The sequence below is a fragment of the Macaca mulatta genome, chromosome 19 (genome assembly GCF_049350105.2).
Source record: "Macaca mulatta isolate MMU2019108-1 chromosome 19, T2T-MMU8v2.0, whole genome shotgun sequence".
NCBI classification, from domain to species: Eukaryota; Metazoa; Chordata; class Mammalia; order Primates; family Cercopithecidae; genus Macaca; species Macaca mulatta.
The window spans coordinates 63,981,036-64,000,074 of NC_133424.1; the positions used below are offsets into that span (position 1 = coordinate 63,981,036).

The window sequence follows — 19,039 nt, forward strand, 5'->3', positions numbered from 1 at the left end:
GTTCAAGTGATTCTCCTGCCTCAGCCTCCCAAGTAGCTGGGATTACAGGCACCCATCACCATACCTGGCTAATTTTTTTGTATTTTTAGTAGAGACGGTGTTTCTCCATGTTGGTCAGGTTGGTCTTGAACTTCCAACCTCGGGTGATCTGCCCGCCTCGGCCTCCCAAAGTGCTGGGATTACAGGCGTGAGCCATCAGGTTGAGGGTTTTTTTAAAAAAAGGAATTGATAATGGAGCCTTCTGCAATGACAGGAGGATTCCTGCCAGTGAGAAAAAGCTGTGCCGTGATGACTCCACCATGGTTTGAGGGAGAAAACCCATGATTTACAACGAACAATAAACACAGCGGATACCGCTTTTTTGAACTCCTTCTTTGTGGCAATCACTGGATCACACTCTCATCATTCTCACCTCTGATCTCAACAGTGTTGACTCTACCTCATCCTCATTGTGGGACAGGAGAGGACACTAGGCCTTTGAGAGGGGAGGGGACCAGCCCAAGTCTGCAGTTCTTGAGAAGGTGGAGCTTAATTCTAGCCAAGTGTTCCATGCACCATGGAGGACCTGTCTCTTCATGTGGAGACTCATCCCTGCTCTGAAAGGTGACCACTTCCACATTACACCCATTTTCCCATTACCCGTAATAATCATTGGGGCCCTTCTGTTTTTCTTTTCAAAGCTGTGAAACTCCTCACTGATCCCCACTCATGCTCTCAAGCTGACGCCTCTGCCTCCTACTTCACCAGATTTAGCCTCCTGCCGGTTCCTGCACCACTGTTCTCTGCCTTCACTTTGATATTGAGAAACAAGTGTTCCTTCCCAGGGGTTCCTCTACTGGTTGCAAAACTCACATCCTCGTTTACTTAAGAACTTCCCTTCTTTACTTGCTCCCTGTGTCTCCTGCAGTATCAATACTTTATCTATATTCTATCATTCCTATTAGCACTCTGATACTCTCTGGAATCTCTTACATGTTGTCACTTATAAGTGGGAGTTGAACAATGAGAACACATGGACACAGGGAGGGGAATATCATACCCCAGAGCCTGTCAGGGCTGGGGGGCTAGGGGAGGGATAGCATTAGGAGAAATACCTAATGCAGATGATGGGTTGATGGGTGCAGCAAACCACCATGGCACGTGTATACCTGTGAAACAATCCTGCATGTTCTGCACATGTACCCTAGACCTTAAAGTAAAAAAGAAAATAAAAGAAAAAAAATTTTTCTTCCACTTCACATTCTTCTTCTACTCACTCTGAAGAGTCTATTGTACTCCAAAGGGTCTATTAAGTATGCCCTTAACAAGCTCCCCATCCCCAGAGATATGTACTTCATCTGGCTTTTATTTTCCACCAGCTGGGTCCTTGCTCTGGGAAGTTCTAGGTCCCAGTTCCAGGAGACAGTGACTGTCATGTAATTTTCACAGCAGAAGTTACCCCAAGGGACAGGAGGAGTAAGAGAACTAAAACCAGTTGGGAAACAGGAAACAGAAACCAGAGCTCCTTCCGATTTTTAATAGCCCTGAGAACACACCAGTATACTACTTGTTTTAATAGCATTTGTGGGTTGGGGTGGGCCCATTTAGAAACTAAAGTACCTGATTCTGTTTCTCAACCTCAGTCTTTGTGGGATGCAGAGGTTCAACCCTCTCAACATAAAGAGCCAAGGAATCTGGGTGTCCAGGCCCCTTCTCCCTTCAAAGGTCAAGGTAAGGAGAGGAGCAAGTGCTGTGATGATGTCAGAGGCACTGGAACCAGAGCAACTCCATCTTGAATAGGAGCTGGGTAAATGAGTCTGAGACCCACTGGGCTGCATTCCCAGACAGTTAAGGCATTCTAAGTCACAGGAAGAGATAGGAGGTCATAAAGACCTTGCTGATAAAACAGGTTGCAGTAAAGAAGCCAACCAAATCCCACCAAAACCAAGATGGTGACGAGAGTGACCTCTGGTCATCCTCACTGCTACACCCCCACCAGCACCATGACAGGTTGCCATGGGAACATCAGGAAGTTACCCTATATGGTCTAAAAAGGGGAGGCATGAATAATCCACCCCTTGTTTTGCATATCATCAAGAAATAACCATAAAAATGGGCAACTAGCAGCCCTCAGGGCTACTTTGTCTATGGAGTAGCCATGCTTTATTCTTTTACTTTCTTAATAAACTTGTTTTCACTTTATTCTATGGAGTCACGCTGAATTCTTCCTTGTGCGAGATCCAAGAATCCTCTCTTGCGGTCTGGATCAGGACCCCCTTCTGGTAACAGTGAGAAGAATCAGAGGGAAACATCTGGGAAGGTGAGAAGGATGGAGACCAAAACCACAGAGAGATTGAAGGGAGGCAGAGAAGTTGACAGGACAGAGCATCCACACCCAGGCACGTTGCCAAGATTAACCCCATAATTTTTGGCTCTATTGGAAGCTCATTTGTAGGTTTCCAGTGCAAAGAGGTGGTGGGCTTTCTGAAATACTAGGTTCTATCCAAGGATATCAGAGTGGTATAAAGAGAAATGGGAAGCAGAGGCAGAAATAAAGTAGTCATCCTAAAGCATTATTCCCAAGGCTTTGTGTCATTAAGGCTGTTTACAATTTTAAGTAGTTTAAAATTTAAAATTGCATCTAACAATGACTTAAACCAAAGACAGCATTTATGGTTTACTTTCCAAAGATTTTGCAAGTGAGTAGTACTCAGTTACGTTCTGTCTGAATAATATCATTAAAAAAAGTTTATTTTAATCTTTTCACTTTTTCATCACTAGTTTGGCATTTTTGTTTGTTTGTTTGTTTGTTTTATTTCCTGGAAATTGCTACCTCACAGCCCCAAGATAGCTCCTGACCTCACAATACAACATCTCATGCCAGGAAGATAGGGATGAAATGAAAAAATACTGAAGATTTAGATCTGAGGTGAGAGGCCGGGCGCGGTGGCTCAAGCCTGTAATCCCAGCACTTTGGGAGGCCGAGACGGGCGGATCACGAGTTCAGGAGATCGAGACCATCCTGGCTAACACGGTGAAACCCCGTCTCTACTAAAATACAAAAAAAATTAGCCGGGCAAGGTGGCAGGCGCCTGTACTCCCAGCTACTCGGGAGGCTGAGGCAGGAGAATGGCGTGAACCCGGGAGGCGGGGCTTGCAGTGAGCTGAGATCCGGCCACTGCACTCCAGCCTGGGCAACAGAGCTAGACTCCGTCTCAAAAAAAAAAAAAAAAAAAAGAAACATTCTCAAAGCCATCCCTTTGCAGGACTACAGAACAATATTTTTCAGAAGCACACACCTGACAAGTCACTTTCCTGCTTAAATGGCTTTTCATGTATTTATGAAGAGATTCCAAGTCCTTCTTGTAGCATTCAAGACCCTCCAACAGATGGCCTCTGCCACTTGGTACACACAGTGTTTATTGCTGTCTGCCTCACCATCTATGCTCCAATAACCACAGGTAACCTGCTATTTCTTGACCCTTTTCTGTGTGCTTTCACTCTCCTCTGACTGGAATGTATTTTTTTTCTTTTTCTTTATCTGAGTCTTTAAGACTCATCCCGGATGTTAGCTGCATTGCACTTGGAAGTGACCCTGGACCCTTTCAGTCTCAGTTAGTTGTTCCTTTTGGGAAATCTCATAATGAACCAGGTATCTGTCTATCACTGTATACCCCCACTCTACTGTGACTGCTTAGGGAAATGGCAGAGGACACCATTGTGCACAAAGGCTGCATAAGACTATGCTTAGTCATAGCAGAGTGACTCTCTCATCTCTTTACCTGGGTAGTTGGCATCTCCAGGGTAGAGCACATGTCTGTTTAAGCTCTATGTCTGCAGGAGCCAGCAAGGGAGCAACTCTTCAGAGGCCTCACCCGTGCAATACCCACCACCCTTTAGTATACTGATAAGTACATTTCATTTTAATCAGGTGGCAGGTAGCAATGTGCCACTGTCCTAGGAAATCAATCATGATTGGCCTAAGCCAATATGAGCAACTTCTTTATCTTTTTATTTATTTATTTATTTATTTTTTGAGATAAGGTTTTGCTCATTACCCAGGCTCGAGGGCAGTGGCATCATTATGGCTCACTGCAGCCTCCACCTCCCTGACAAAGCAATCCTCCTACTTCAGCCTCCTGAGTAGCTGGAATTACAGGAGCATACCACCACACCCAGCCAATATATATATATTTTTTTAGATATGGGGTCTCACTATGTTGCCCAGGCTGGTCTTGAACTCCTGAGCTCAAGCAATCCTCCTGCCTCAGCCTCCCAAAATGCTGGGACTACAGGTGTGAGCCACTGTCCCTGACCTTTATTTTTATGTATTGGTATTTTTGTTATTTCTTGGCCATTGATTGGTCTAGAGATGGCATGCTCTGGCAATGAAAGACAAGAAGAGGTCCTGAAGAGACTCTGGACTAGGTTTCCCTTTGTGGTAAAATGAAAGAAGCATGTGAATGAGTCACATTTTCTGCTTGTCTCATGCTTCTGGCTCAGGAGGGCCTGTTGATGTGATGTCCAGAACAGTGGCAGCCATTCTGTGGTCACTTTCAAGAAGGCCCTGGAAGAAAACCAATATGATGATGGAGTGGAAGGGTGACATTAAACTCAATTTTTGTTCAGACTCCAGATCTATCCCCTTCCAAAACTTTTTTTAATAATAAATTTCTCCATGGCTTATGTGCTTCATTGGTTTACTCTACCTTATCATTGAAAACATCCAGTGAATCAGAGAGAAACTAGAAAATAGTTGACTCTTGTTTTGTGGCTTTCTACTGTTTTTCATGGTTCTATTCCTTGGGCTTGAGAACAACATTCTGATGGTGTTTAAAAACTCAGAAAGAGTCCATCTCCTCAGATCAGTGGTCCATAGAGCATCTCCCTAAGAGCAGAAGGTTAGGGGGTTAATCTCGGCAATGGTGTGGGATGAAAGGTGTCTCTCATTCACCTCCCTTACCTCCCTCCATGCTCCTAGTTACTGCTTCTTTTTGTAACTCCGAGGTGTAAAATACCTCAAAGCATATTTGATTTTGTCACAGATTTCTGGTACGGGGCTCTTAAAACCCTTGGAATTCCCTGAGTGATAGGAGTGTTTTTTTGTTATTCGTAAAGAGCCCCTTTTGATCACAGCTGAGTTATGCTAAGGAGATGATGGCCTTTGGATGGGACTGGTCACCAGTAAGACCAAGGGATTAGAGGGCTAGGGCCATTGGCCCCACCTACTGACCTCCAGGAAGGGGAGGCAGGGACTGGAGATAGAGTTCTATAAAAACTCTTGAACAGTGAGATTTGATGAGTTTCCACATTGGTGAACACTTAGGGGTGCTGGGAGAATGGCTGCCTGGAGAGAGCAAGGAAGCTCCATGTGCCACCCAACCCCTTTCCTGCCACATACCTGCCATATGCTTCTTTCCAATGGATTATTCCTGAGGTGTATTCTTTATATAAAGCAGCAAACATAAACAAAGTGCTTTTCTGAGTTCTATGTGCCATTCTAGCAATTTATTGGTGTCATTGGAACACCCAGTTTATAGCCTGTCAGGCAGAAGTACAAGTGGTCACCTGGGACTTGCAACAGACGTCTGATGTGAGAACAGTTTGTGGGAGTGAGCCCTTTAACTCTTGAGATCTGATGATAAATCCAGGTAGACAGAATCAGAACTGGATTTTTAATTGCAGGTGGCCCAGTTGGTGTCCCCAGAGAATTGGAGAATTTCTTGGTGCGGAGAAAAACTACATTTGGTCAGAAGGATTGTGAAAGTAGAGAATCGAGTTTTTGTTTAACCATGCATCTTTGATATTTATTGTTGTCCTCTCATTCTTCTCACCTTGGTAATTGTTTCTTTCATTTTCCTGAATCTCTGAAAAGAAAGGGCCTGGACTCTCAGATTCCTTGGCCTTTCATATTTGGAAGGATGGACTCCGGTCTCCCACAGAGGGCTGGAGGTGAAGGAACATTCAGACACATAAGTTTCTAAGCGAAATGGTCTGACAACATCTCCAAGGTGTCTTCTGGGAAGGGTAAGAAACCCCGCGTTTGTGTCAGGGTTGATTCCAGCTCCATTGTCCCTGTGTCCTTCAACCTACGTCTCTGCTGAAACCTGTTCTATAAAAACAGGAAGTAAGTGGTTTGGACTGACCTACTGCACTAGGTTCTACAGAGCAAACCAAATGGAGTCAGTCATACTAAAACTCCACATCACCAAACCAAAACTAATTTGTTTACCTGAACTTTTGAGAAATCAGGAGAGAGAGAAAATGGACAAATTCCTAAAACAGGCCAGTTTCAGTGGACATGAAAATGAAGTTCTCTCTGCTTTCATCTTCACCAAACAAAAAAAAAGTAATCTGTGGTAACTTGACTTCAATCAATCAGTTGTTCCTTATTGCTGTCTCTCTATTCCTGCCGCACAGAAAAATGCAACGTCCAAATGACGAATCAATTTTTTGTTCTTGTTTCTGCTTTCTTTAGCCCTCCTGTCCCTATAAAACCAACTTTCTCGGCTCTAACCATCAAAATATTCGTGTTATTTTATAGCATGAAAGACTGTCTGATTCTATTATTACAAAGCCAATTAAGATCTTAAAACCAAACGTGTAACTTCATCTTTTGACAAGTCCTTAGAGCCTGAGTTGCTCCACAAGAATCCAGGAACTGGGCACAGGAAAAGGATCTCAGCTGGTGGTAAGTTGGGGTCTGAAAATTTTAAAGTTATTGTTGAAATGCCTGCTACATGACAGAGCCCTTCTAACGCTGGAGTAGTGCAGTCCAGTGAAGAATCCACTTCTCACACATGGCTATTGATCTCCTGCTGTTCCTAGTCTGACCTGAGTTGTGCTGTATGGATAAAAATGCACATAGTATGCTTGAAGAGTTAGTGTGAAAACAATGTTAACTATTTCATTAACAATGTTTAATTTGGTTACATGTTTCAGTAATATTCTTTTTGTTTGTTTGTTTGTTTGTTTTTTGAGACAGAGTCTTGCACTGTCACCCAGGCTGGAGTGCAGTGGCGCAATCTCAACTCACTGCAACCTCTGCCTTCTGGGTTCAAGCGATTCTCCTGCCTCAGCCTCCCAAGCAGCTGGGATTGCAGGCACTTGACACCATGCCCTGCTAATTTTTTGTATTTTTATTAGAGACGGGGTTTCAATATGCTGGCCAGGCTGGTCTTGAACTTCTGACCTTGTGATCTGCCCGCCTTGGTCTCCCAAAGTGCTGGGATTACAGGTGTGAGCCACCGTGCGTGGCCAATTCTTTATCATGTATGTAATTAAATAAAATGTATTACTAAAATAATTTCCCCAAAGGTGTTTTACTTTTAAAAAAAAATAATGGCTACAAAAAAGTTGTAAGTCCCATATGTGGCTAAAGTTAACATATTATATTTCTATTGGACAGTGTTAGTCTAAAGATGTAGCACTGGGGCCGGGCGCGGTGGCTCAAGCCTGTAATCCCAGCACTTTGGGAGGCCGAGGCGGGCGGATCACAAGGTCAGGAGATCGAGACCACAGTGAAACCCCGTCTCTACTAAAAATACAAAAAATTAGCCGGGCGCGGTGGCGGGCGCCTGTAGTCCTAGCTACTCAGGAGGCTGAGGCAGGAGAATGGCCTAAACCCAGGAGGCGGAGCTTGCAGTGAGCCGAGATTGCGCCACTGCACTCCAGCCTGGGCAACAGCGTGAGACTCCGTCTCAAAAAAAAAAAAAAAAAAAAAGATGTAGCACTGGATGATCTTGGCAGTCCTGTGGATCTTACGTACTAGTGTGGAGGGTATTTAAGAGAGAAAATAAATGAACAACAAATAAAGGAGATAAGTACCTGGTGAGACAGGCTGCACCTGGGCATTCTGCTTTGCAGAGTGGGTCAGGCGGGATCTCTCTGAAACAATATTTGACCTGAAATATGAATATTCAGGATGAGCCAGATGCGGGAAGCTCAAGACGAAGAGCACAGTAGTCAGAAGGAACAGAGAAAGCAGAGGCCCTGAGATGACAATGAGCTGCAAGTTCAAGGAACAAGAGCCCAGTGGGTGGAGCCCAGTGAGAGAGTACAGAGATGAGGTTTGAGGGATGCACAGGGCACATGTGGCAGTGAATAAGGGAACCTAAGATAAGGGTAACTTAGAAGTCTGGAAGCCGTCGGAAGGTATGGAGAATAACGTCACCATCTTATTGGACCTTTTTAAAGCTCATTTGGTTTCTGTCTGGAGAATGGATCTTAGGGGAGGGGGCAGCAGGACCAGGAAAAAGCTACTTGCAAGGTTTGCGCAAATATCCAAGCCTGACAGGGCCATGGAGATGGCAATAGTTCTGGCTGGGCATTCAGCATGTTCTGTAGATACAATGCATAAGATGTGGATGGCGTTGGGTGGTGAGGAAAAGAGAAATAAAAGGTGAGTTCTAAATCTGGAGCTTTAACAACTGAACGTTTAATCTCCAAATAGATACAGAATATTGGAAGAGTGGCAGGTTTGGGAGGCAGGGAACATCAACAGTTTGGTAAAACCATGTGAGGTTTGGAGTGTCTATGGGACTACCATGGGGAGAGGTTTTATCAGACTTGAGTGCCAGTGAGAGGCCACGGCTGATAATTTAGATGAAAAGACACACAATGGTTTAATCCCAGAGACTGGATGATATCATTTATAGAATGTGAGATGCCCCAACATTTGGAGTCAAATTTAGAATAGAAAACACCAGTAAATTGGACTGAAAAGAGGAAGTGAATTGAGCTGTAGAGAAGACCAAGAGTGTATTGTGTGTACATATCTCTTGGATATATCGCATGGCATAGGAAAAATGTGTTTGAAAAGGGAGAAAGTGATCCAATGGGTCCTGTGTCACTGGGATATCGGGATAAAAACTGAGAAGAACTCACTGGAGTTGTCAGCCTGGGGGTCATAAGCATTCTTGGGAAAACGCATTAGGTGGAGTGCTAAGGACAGAAGTCAATATGGAGTGGATTAAGGAGAACAGCTGAGGCGAGGAAGAAAAAGGAGGAATTAGAGACATTATCTTTGGATGTTTGGCTGAAAATTCCCCTGACAGAGAGGTCATTTGGCTGAATAGGGTTGAAACTGGAAAGAAATATGGTTCAAAGGAGGTTTCTCTTCAAAGAGAAGGGGGTGTGATTATGTGATAGAATGATCTAGTAGAAATACAATTTTCAATTTTTTTTTGGTATAAAAAACGGTCTTTTGTCCCTCACCACATCCCACCCCAATCTAAGTCTCAACTTTCTCATCTGTACAATGGTTATACGAATTAGAACTAACATTAATCGATATTCACTGTGTCTCAGGATGTGCTCAGTGCTTACACATATTAACACATCCCATCCGCAGAGCCTATGAGAGGAGTTGTGAGGGTTACGGGAGAAGCTCTTGGTGTGTGGATTAATGTTCATAAGTAGAAGCTACTATTGCTATGAGCATCGTTCTTGTCCCAACCCTGAGCTTCATAGTGCAGGGTTCGGGATTGCACCCCACAACACATCACACAGCCTGGTGAGGGCTAAGGGTTCTAATTTGTTATAGATTTACAGATCTATCCTAGACGATTTCCATGTCTATTCTTTTTTTTTTTTTTTTTTTTTTTTGAGATGGAGTCTCTCTCTGTTGCCAAGCTGGAGTGCAGTACTGCAATCTCAATCTCAGCTCACTGCAACCTCCGCCTCCCAGGTTCAAGCGATTCCCCTGCCTCAGCCTCCTGTCCATGTCTATTGTTATTTAATCCTCCCCTGAAAATCAGTCTTCATCAAAAAACCATTTCAGTTCTGCAGAGGGGAAAACAGGGGCTCAAAGAGATGTCACTGATCAAGAATTTACACTGTCGAGGTGTCAGAGATAAGATTATAGTAGAGATTTAACTGACTCCAGAGCCTGGTACTCTTTACACGGTCACAGTGATACTCAACTGGCAGGGGGAGGGAGTGGGGAGGTATTTTGCCTCCCAAGGGATCTTTGATAATGTCTTTTGGTTCTCACTCCTGAATGAGGAGTTGCTACTGGCATCTATGGATAGGGGCCAGGGGTGCCGCTAAACATCCTACTGTGTACAGACCAGTCCACCGCAACAAAGAATTAACCAGCCCTAAATGCCATTGGTGCCAAGGTTGAGAAAACCTGAGCTACAGTAAACAATGTCCCTTGGAAGGCCTCAGTGAAAGTGACTGGTAATGACAGGAAAAAAAGGAGGAAATGCGTAAAAGAAGTAGGAGAAAAAATTTATTATATGAGGGCAGGACCCTATCCTGGTAATTTTGGGAGAACGCCTTTCAGTGGCAGCGCTTGAGCTTGCAAAGGTAGTGGCTCTGGGCTTGTTCAGTCTGGTTTTCAAATTTTGCTGCCTGCACTGATTGGCTGGGCATGATGCTGAAAAAACTACAGAAGTCCCTGGGGCAAGGATTCTCCCTGGTAACAAAGGGATAATCATGGCTACCTCGCCGTGTTATTATGAGTATTAGATGTAAACAAGTGCTAGATAATTGCTATCATTCTCAAAGAGGTTAAATAGCCCACGGTGGGAAGATTCTCAAATTTTCACGATCATAGAAAATCACCGTAGGTTGGCTGGGCACGGTGGCTCACACCGGTAATCCCAGTACTTTGGGAGGCCGAGGAGTTCGAGACCAGCCTGGCCAACATGGTGAAACCTCAGCTCTACTAAAAATACAAAAAGTTAGCCGGGCATGATGGTGGTCGCCTGTAATTCCAGCTACTGGGGAGACTGAGGCAGAAGAATTACTTGAACCCAGGAGGCAAAGGTTGCAGTGAGCCGAGATTCACGACTGCACTCCAGCCTGGGCGACAGAGGAAAAAAGGGAACCATTACAGACATTTGCCCCTGAACTTGAAGTGCGCCACACCCCACTCCCACTGCCAGTTGCCACCCCCGTCAGCTCTCTTCCTGCCTGTTCTCTTGCTCCTCTGAGTGTGGCCTCTAGATGTCTCATGTACCTCCCAGGGTCTGTGAATACCAAAACCTCTCAAACTTTAACACTGTGGTGGCATCATTGAGCTGTGCCCACAATCTGACCAGCGATGTGAGGTTGCCCGAACGAGACCTGGGCAGGTGGATCCCCTCCTGATGTTCTTTTGTCCTGGCTTCTGGTGGCTGCTGAGGACGGTCACTACCAGCTGAGTTGATAGAGAAACTTGAAGAGCTTCATTTAATACCACTGGCATACCAGGCAGGCTTTTGGCTGTGTCTTGGACACAATCCCAATGTCTGTGTTTGTGGATGACTCACACACTTCCTGCCCAGTCGGTCTGGGATGGCACTACTGCTTGCTGGTGCTTGATTTTGCTGCTTCGTGCAGCTTAGTACTGCTGTCCTCAGCTGTTACCTTGGAGATTCTCCAGAAATTCCAGTGGCTGTGGACGGCTCTCCGAGGCTTCGGGCTCCCCAGCAGCTGCTGGAGGGCAGATCCTATCGTAATGAGGGTGTTTCCCTGTGGGACATCAGACACCCTTTCTGGGATCAGGCCCCTGACAGGGGTGCCACTAATGGAGGGTATGTTGCCCCTTGAGCCATACCTGTTTATCTGGTGACCTAGGGCCTCCGTAGTGGTCCGGCCTGTATTGGCTCTAAGTTGCAAAGTACTGGCCTCTGGCCAGAGAGAGCTGGTCAGGATGGTGAGCTGGCCACCTGGTAGCTGTGGCTCTATCCTCAGTTCTACCTCCATCTTGCTGACGATAGGGCCATGGGCCACCAGGCTCCTGGGGAGCAGCGATTCCCCCATAGTGAGGTTGAAGAGGATGACAGAATGCTGGCTTCACTGTGTCAGTGAAGGGTTGGTGGGTGAAAGGATCCAATCGCCTAACTCTAACCTGTGACAGGGCAACCGTACCTGAGTGTCCAGGACACCTTGCGAGAACAGGTGCTGCTGAGGCCAGCGCCTCCTTGGTTGCTGCATTCCTTGGTGCTATCACTTCTCATTCTCCCAGCCCCTCAGAGGTCGATCGGGTCACCCTGGAAAGAGAAGCAGCTGCCTACAAGGCCGGTGCAAGCGGAACTCATTGTTCGGTTTTGAAGAGAAAGTGAGGTTAAAGAAAGACACTCGAAGAGAGAGAGAGCATCTCAACAGCAAATGCAGGCATTTACGTCTAGCATAAACCTGCAGCGGTGCCAGTGCCCACCACTGCTTACAGGCTTTGGCAATTACAGGCCTGGGTGGGGGAGGTCTGGAAGTGGGGCATGGCCTGTTGCCTGGGAAAATGTTGATAACATGTTCCCATGATGAGGCGGTTTGGCACTTGTTCCTGCAGAATGTGATAGTGAAATGCCTTGGGCCTTTGCCCGGCTGGGTATGATAAGGATGTTCTTCTGCCTCGTGGTCAGGTGGTTAGGAGGATGTTTCTCATGGCCCGAAATCCCGTGGAATGTTTGCAGACCTTTGATCAAGGTCTGCAAAATGGTGGCGGGCTTACAAAGTGGTACAGTTTGGACTAACTCTCATTACCATTAATTTTTTCCTTTTTTGATAACAATGTGTAAAGTGAAAAGAGCAGAGTGCTACTCCATACCACTGGGATCTTGTCCAGTAAACATCCGGAGAGTGAGGATAGGAAATAAAAAGTGTATAAATATTGGATGCCTAGAAATGCAAGCCATTTTAAAGATTTTACAGAAAATAGAAAAAAAGAGAGGAGAGGGACTCATTGTCTTGTAATGGGGTCCTTCCCAGAGAGAGTTGACTATTTAGTGGCACCGGGCCCTTTTCCTCCTTCCCCTTTTTCTCTTATCAACCAGGGCAGAAACTAAGAATTTTGGCTTCAAATGGCTAAAAGACTGATGGGGGAAAAAAGAAAATAGAAAAAAATAACAGAGAGACTGATGCTCTAGGCAGCTACAAGTCCAAGAAAAAAGAGAGAAACTTTTAACTTTAAGTGCTGAGCCAAAACCAGGTCTAGCAAACATAATGCTGGCCCTAGATTACTTACTAATTTATGAAGAAAATTCTAGATATGGGGGTGACAAAAGGAAATTAAATCCATTATATAGGCATATATTTTAATGTAAATATATAATAGATAAATTATGTATACATAATATATAACCAAATTGAAACAGTTTTATAATTTGATTTGACTAGAAAGTCAAAATCCATATATTAATTTTTGTAGTAAAAGTTTATGTAAAAAAAAGACAAAAAGGACACTGATTGGCTTTTGTTCCTCTACAATATAGGTTCTAACTTAACTTTTAACATTAGTGGCCAGGTGCGGTGGCTCACGCCCGTAATCCCGGCAGTCGGGGAGGCCGAGGTGGGCAGATGACCTGAGGTCAGAAGTTCAAGATCAGCCTGGCCAACATGGTGAAAACCCATCTCTACTAAAAGTTACAGAAATTAGTCGGGCGTGATGCCAGGTGCCTATAATCCCAGCTACTCGGGAGGCTGAGGCAGGAGAATTGCTTGAACCTGGGAGGTGGAGGTTGCAGTGAGCCGAATTGTGCTACTACACTCCAGCCGCATGAATTGACAAAAATTTATGGACTTAATAGTGGGACTCAACTTATAGTAGTACATCGGGATCCCATTAAATTTACTTACTCTACCCCCATAATCTTGAGAAGCTAACTAAAATTTTGAAAAATGAGTAGACCTCACTTTATCTGTAGTGTCACCTAAATTTCCCAAAGCCATACAGTCATTGCTCTAAAATATTCCATGTTGCATGTAGACTCTGTGACACAATTAATAACAAATTAAAATTAAAGTAAGCTTTTGGCACTTACAAATTAGCTTGATCAAATGGGGCCCCTTAGTCCCACAGTTAAGATAATTTATTACAGCCCAACAGAAGTTGAAACAGCACCTTCAAGGATTAAAATGTATTATACAAAACCTGATTAATAAAAGCGTGATTATCGACACCACATCTCCATTTAGCAACCCAAAAGTTCTTCCTGTTCCCAAATCTAAAAAAAAGAATTTCCTAAAAATGCCTTATGATGGATGACTACAGCAGATGGGCTGTTGAGGGCTGCCTCAACCCCTCAGCCCAGACCAGTGACAGAGCTACAAACACTGCTTCACTTCCTGCAGAGGTGGAGTTACAGGCAATGTGAGGAGGGGGTCAGGGATATTTTTTAGCTCTTTCTCATCCTACCCTCATGCCAGTTCCAGCTTCATCTACCCTTCAGTCATATTAAGCCATTCAAGGATGAGTGATCAAGTTTTTAATCAGGAAAAAACACTTCTGTGCCACCTGATTTGAGAGTAAGAAATAGAAAATGAGGCTATTGTGAGTGTCATTTCTAATTTCTGGACCTCAGCCTGTACCCTGGGGTAACTGGAAGTGCAAAAAAACTACAAGAAAACAGAAAGAGTGGTTGGGGTTTGTCAGGCTTAGATGAGATCGTTTACATTAAAGGGTAAACTTAATTACTTTACCCTTAAGTATAATGTTTGCTGTCACCTTTTTGTATGTTTCTCTTTTTAATCAGATTATTGAAGGTGTCTTCTATCCTCATTTTTTAAGAGTTTTCTTCTTCTATTGCTTAAATTATGAATGGATGTTAAATTTTTTTAAATGTAATTTCTGCCAATATTAACATGATTATTTTTATTCTTTCATTTTCATCATTACAAATTAGGTTGATGAATTCTTCAATGTTATACTACCCTTGCGTTTCTGAAATGAATCACGCTTGCTCATGATATATCTTAGATACTTGTAATTGATCTTCTAGATTTGTTTAGAATTTCTGTATTTATGTTTATGTAAAGATGATTCTGTTATTTCACTTTTCTCTACTGTCCTTGTTAGGTTTTACATCCACCCCTAATGGTCTCCTGAATGGAGTTGGAAAATGATTTTCTGATTCTCTTCTGTAGTATTACATCTTTTTTAACACTGTTACACTTAAACTTTTTTTTTTAATTTTCAAAAAAAAATTTCTTTTGAGACAGTGTCTCACTCTGTCACCTAGGATGGAGTGCAGTGGCGTGATCTTGGCTCACTGCAACTTCCGGCTCCTGGGTTCAAACGATTCTCATGCCTCAGCCTCCCGAGTCGCTGGGACTACAGGCATGTGCCACTATGCCTGGCTAATTTTTAGTAGAGATGGAGTTTCACTATGTTGGCCAGCCTGGTCTCAAACTCCTGCCCTCAAGTGATCTGCCCGCCTCGGCCTCCCAAAGTGCTGGGATTACAGGCGTGAGCCACCGCACCTTGCTTCAAAATTTATAAAAAGTGTTTATTAAAAATACTTTTTAAAAACATTTACATGAAGCCAACTGGGTCTTGGGTTTTCTTTCTGGGAAGGATTTTAAATATAGGTTTAATTTCTTTAACAATTATTACATTGTTCAGTTTTCTGTTTCGTATCTTTCACTTTTGGTAAACTATTATTTTCAAGAAATTTGGCCATTTCATCCCAACTATGAAGTTTATTGGCATGAAGTGGGATAACAACTGTATACAAACTTCACATCGTTCCTTTCATATAATAAGAATGTAAGCTATCTGAGGGCAAAGATTGTGGTCTGTATTGCTTACAGATGGATCCTCACCCCCTATGTGTAAAATAGTGTCTGACACGTGGTAGGCACTCAATAAATACTGAATTAATGAATCAATAAATAGTAGTGTCACCTAGATATTTAGGTGAGAAACATTTGATGTCTAAAATTATCTCCAGCCCTCATAACATGAACCAAGTCATGTCTAGTAAATTCTCATCCTCATGTGCACAATATTTATAAATTCCCAGGTGGCTTCCATTTTCATGAACACCTTAAATTTTGAGTTTCCGCTTCAATAGAGTACTCTCGCTAACCACTGCCTAATGACTTTGTATTTAAATCAACCAGCTCATAACTCAGCCCTTTACCTTGCTTTCTCCACGTAAACACTCAGAAATTGTCATTTTTGTATTGTGTAACATACTTTCCTGATGCACTGGCAAAAGACACCACTCAACAAGAAGATCAAGGAGTCCTGTTATCAATGTCCTCTCTCACTCCACTGCTTTACTCACTCATTTTTCTCCTGTCTTCCCTAGAGTTCTGTGCATTTCCAAGGCAGAGCAGTTTGCCCATTTCGTTCACACTTTTGACTCCTATAAATGCTTTTAATTTCAAAAAAAAAAAAAAAAAAGTATATTCTTTAATGCCCAACTAAGTTGTGGCCATAGAAAATGAGGAACAATGAAAAAAAATGCAAGAGAGAAAGTCAGGAGCCATGAAGGACAGTGTGTGACTTCTAGATAAGAGAGCCAGGGCTTCCAGATGGGCTAATTAAGAGACTTCCTCCACCATCAGGACAGGAGATTCTTACTATTCCTTCCCACTGGCCTTGGTTAATTGCAGTAGAACAGTGCCTGCTGCATCTCCCCGTTTTTCTTTTCCTCATTAGGAGTTTCCATTGTGGATTCACAATTCTCATTGCATCGTGGTATATTGGGGCTTTGAATCTGAGTATTCTTTTAAGTTATGGGACAGTTATCACAAAGAAACTTCAACATAAAACGTTGGGGATATCATCCTTGGGAAGGATGGCTCTACTTCTTCTATTTGGGAGAAGAGTGTAAAGGGATCTTGAGTACCCGAAGGCATAATTCTGGCCAAGACTGACAGCTGCCTACCCAACATTCATCACTCTTCTTCACTGCAGTGAATGCTTATAAGGGTCTGTTGCCTCGGCATCCAGTCTGAAAACAAGCTTAATTTTCTCATATGAGGCTCAGGATTCAGTCACCCTTGACACAGTTTCCAGTTCTACACCACAGTCATGAGTCCAAGGAAAAAAAAAAGAAGAACTTTAAGTACTGAGCAGAATCCAGTTCTAGGAAACATAATCCTAGCCCTAGAATACTTAGTGATTTATGAACAAACTTCTAATGGGAGGGTGATAAAAGGAAATTCAATACATCATATTTATATATGTATATATTTTCATGTAAATATATGACAAATAGGTGGATTATGTACATTTAATATATAACCGCATCAAAATAAAGTTTTACAATTTCATTTGTTTGGGAATTCAAAATTCATATATTAATTTTTATACCAAAAAATCTATATAACAAAAAGATAAAAATGCACTGATTTGGTTTTGTGCCTTTACAACATAGGTACTAACTTAACTTCAACAACAGCAAAAATGCTCAAATTGACAAAAATTTATGGACTTTACATTGGGGCTCAAATTATACATGAGGATCTGTTGAGCACTCGATTATCTCGCTGTTCGGGGTGCCACTATGTAACCTGCCATGATCCCTGGTGGACTGAACAAAGAGGGGTGAACGTGGGAATAAAAGACAAGAGACAAAATAGTATATTTGGAAGAAGGGGTCAGGGGGCACCTTGCCTCTAGTGGACAAGGGCCCTGAACTTTACACAGCCCTCCATATTTATTAGTCAAAAGAGATAGTGAGAAAGGGGGTGGGAGAAGAGGTCAGCTGGTTGGTCCAGAGTAGGCTTACAAGACTACATTCTCTAGATGTCCCAGTAGATAACTTCAAAGAGCTTGGCGCCAGGAAGCAACTGCCCTCTGCAAACCTTCTGGCGGCAGGAGCAGTTGTGAGTCTGCTCACATCCTGTATTCATGATAAACAGTTTGCTCTTTCATCATATAGCCTCCAGTGGAATGCTGAGTTGGTCATGTCCCAGGGGCCTTCAGCTCCCTGCATATCTCCCTTTCTGGGCAGTTCTCATACTTCAATTGGCGGTCCATCCAATTTTACAGACTATAAACAGAAGATAGAGATAAAACAACATAATTCCAAGAACTACATATAAGATGTTACTGTGGTACTTTAGATAGGTCCAAGGGTTGAGGCTCTCCAGGCCTTCCTGGAATTCAGTCCAGTCTTCTAAAGAAGGCTGAAATTCTTGAGTTTGCCTATTTAAATGAAGAATTTTGTTTTGTAATTCACCAATATCAAAGGTGAGGTTGGATGTGAAAGCTCCCTGCAAATGGGCTTTCACAAGGTCCCATGGATACTCACTTTGGTTGTATTCTAAGTTGGTTACACAAATATGAGTGTGATTAAAATGATGACGCAATTGCTGCTGCAACTGCAAGCTTTGTACTTGTTCCCCTAACCACAGAACCGTGGATTTCAACATTGCCACTTCAGTTTGTAACTCAGTGTTAACTTTATTCTGAAGTAGCCACGCTTGTCTGTACGTGTCCAGTTCTCTACGTGCTGAGCCATTTGAACAGAATTATGCAAAGCTACAGAGGACATCACAACAGAAGTTATTAGTGTGACCAAGGAAACGATAACAAAAATTATTATGCTTAAGGCTCTATAGGCACAATGAGTAAGCTGAGTTAGAAGAAGTTTCACAAAATGCAAAGCAGGTGTGGCAGCCCAAGCCTTGGACAGATGAACAGGAATCCATAGCCCAGGGATGCAACCTAAAATGATCAATGTAGAGATACTATGTGTTCGCAATGTGCTATGATTAATGCAATGATACAACTGGCAAGCTTTACAGGTCAACTGGTTATTGTTTACCTGGAACTGGTCGTTCTTAGCTGCCAAAAAGACATAAGTATTAAAAACACAAACTGCAAACTGGTGATATTCTTTACAAATGTAACATTAAGACTGTGTCGTGACTCCAGTCGGCCTTCTCTCCATCTCTGCACTCAGGCTCAGCTGACTCATGGCTCGTACCGGAGGGACTGGGCCCATGGTTGGCCACCTTGGGTCCCTCCAGTCTCCCATTCCATGGTCGCACACACCTTGAGGGCACCCACACAGCTTGTCCATCTCCTGTAAAACACAAGCATATCCTCTTCCCCATGTCAGTAAATCCACCGGGCCTTTCTATTGTTCTTCTTCTGGGGATTTCCATAACATTTTTGGATAAACTTTCCTCTTTTCCTCTAACAGTTGCCAATGTCTTTCTGCTGGAGTCTTACCATCCGTACCGGGAGTCAAAAATTTTAAAGTAAGTAAGGCTAAATGTAGCTTTGATTGAGGTGGTAGTTGGCCTCCTATACCCCATTTTTGTCTTTTCAACATGCAGTGTAATGTTTGATGTGCCTGCTCTATAATGCCTTGTCCTCTAGGATTATAAGGAA

General features: G+C 43.3%; 1 protein-coding gene and 2 long non-coding RNA genes across 10 annotated transcripts in view; 2 read left to right on the forward strand and 1 right to left on the reverse strand.

Moving 5' to 3' along the window:
* Positions 1-2,119: 2,119 nt before the first annotated feature.
* On the reverse strand, positions 2,120-12,168 carry LOC106994832 (uncharacterized). The gene is made up of 5 exons (XR_001441526.3): positions 11,839-12,168; positions 7,807-7,883; positions 5,381-6,823; positions 4,689-4,867; positions 2,120-4,546 (listed from the first exon to the last, which is right to left on the reverse strand). It is a non-coding gene; the product is annotated as an uncharacterized LOC106994832 (long non-coding RNA).
* FPR3 (formyl peptide receptor 3) overlaps positions 6,465-19,039 on the forward strand; it is a 34,529-nt gene continuing 21,954 nt past the window's right edge. The window contains exons 1-2 of one of the 8 annotated variants that reach the window (XM_077981660.1): positions 6,500-6,670; positions 18,849-18,906. Coding sequence is in view for 3 of the 8 variants with exons in the window: in XM_028838625.2 (XP_028694458.2) it covers positions 8,136-8,380; positions 18,849-18,906 (303 nt within the window). In the remaining 5 variants the exon portion in view is untranslated. Of the gene's footprint in view, positions 6,671-7,946; positions 8,381-17,682; positions 18,907-19,039 lie in introns of those variants that run through there. The other 7 variants (XM_077981658.1, XM_028838625.2, XM_077981662.1 and 4 more) reach the window with 7 other exon arrangements.
* LOC144337325 (uncharacterized) lies at positions 9,561-12,147 on the forward strand. Its single transcript, XR_013410299.1, has 2 exons — positions 9,561-10,508; positions 11,061-12,147. It is a non-coding gene; the product is annotated as an uncharacterized LOC144337325 (long non-coding RNA).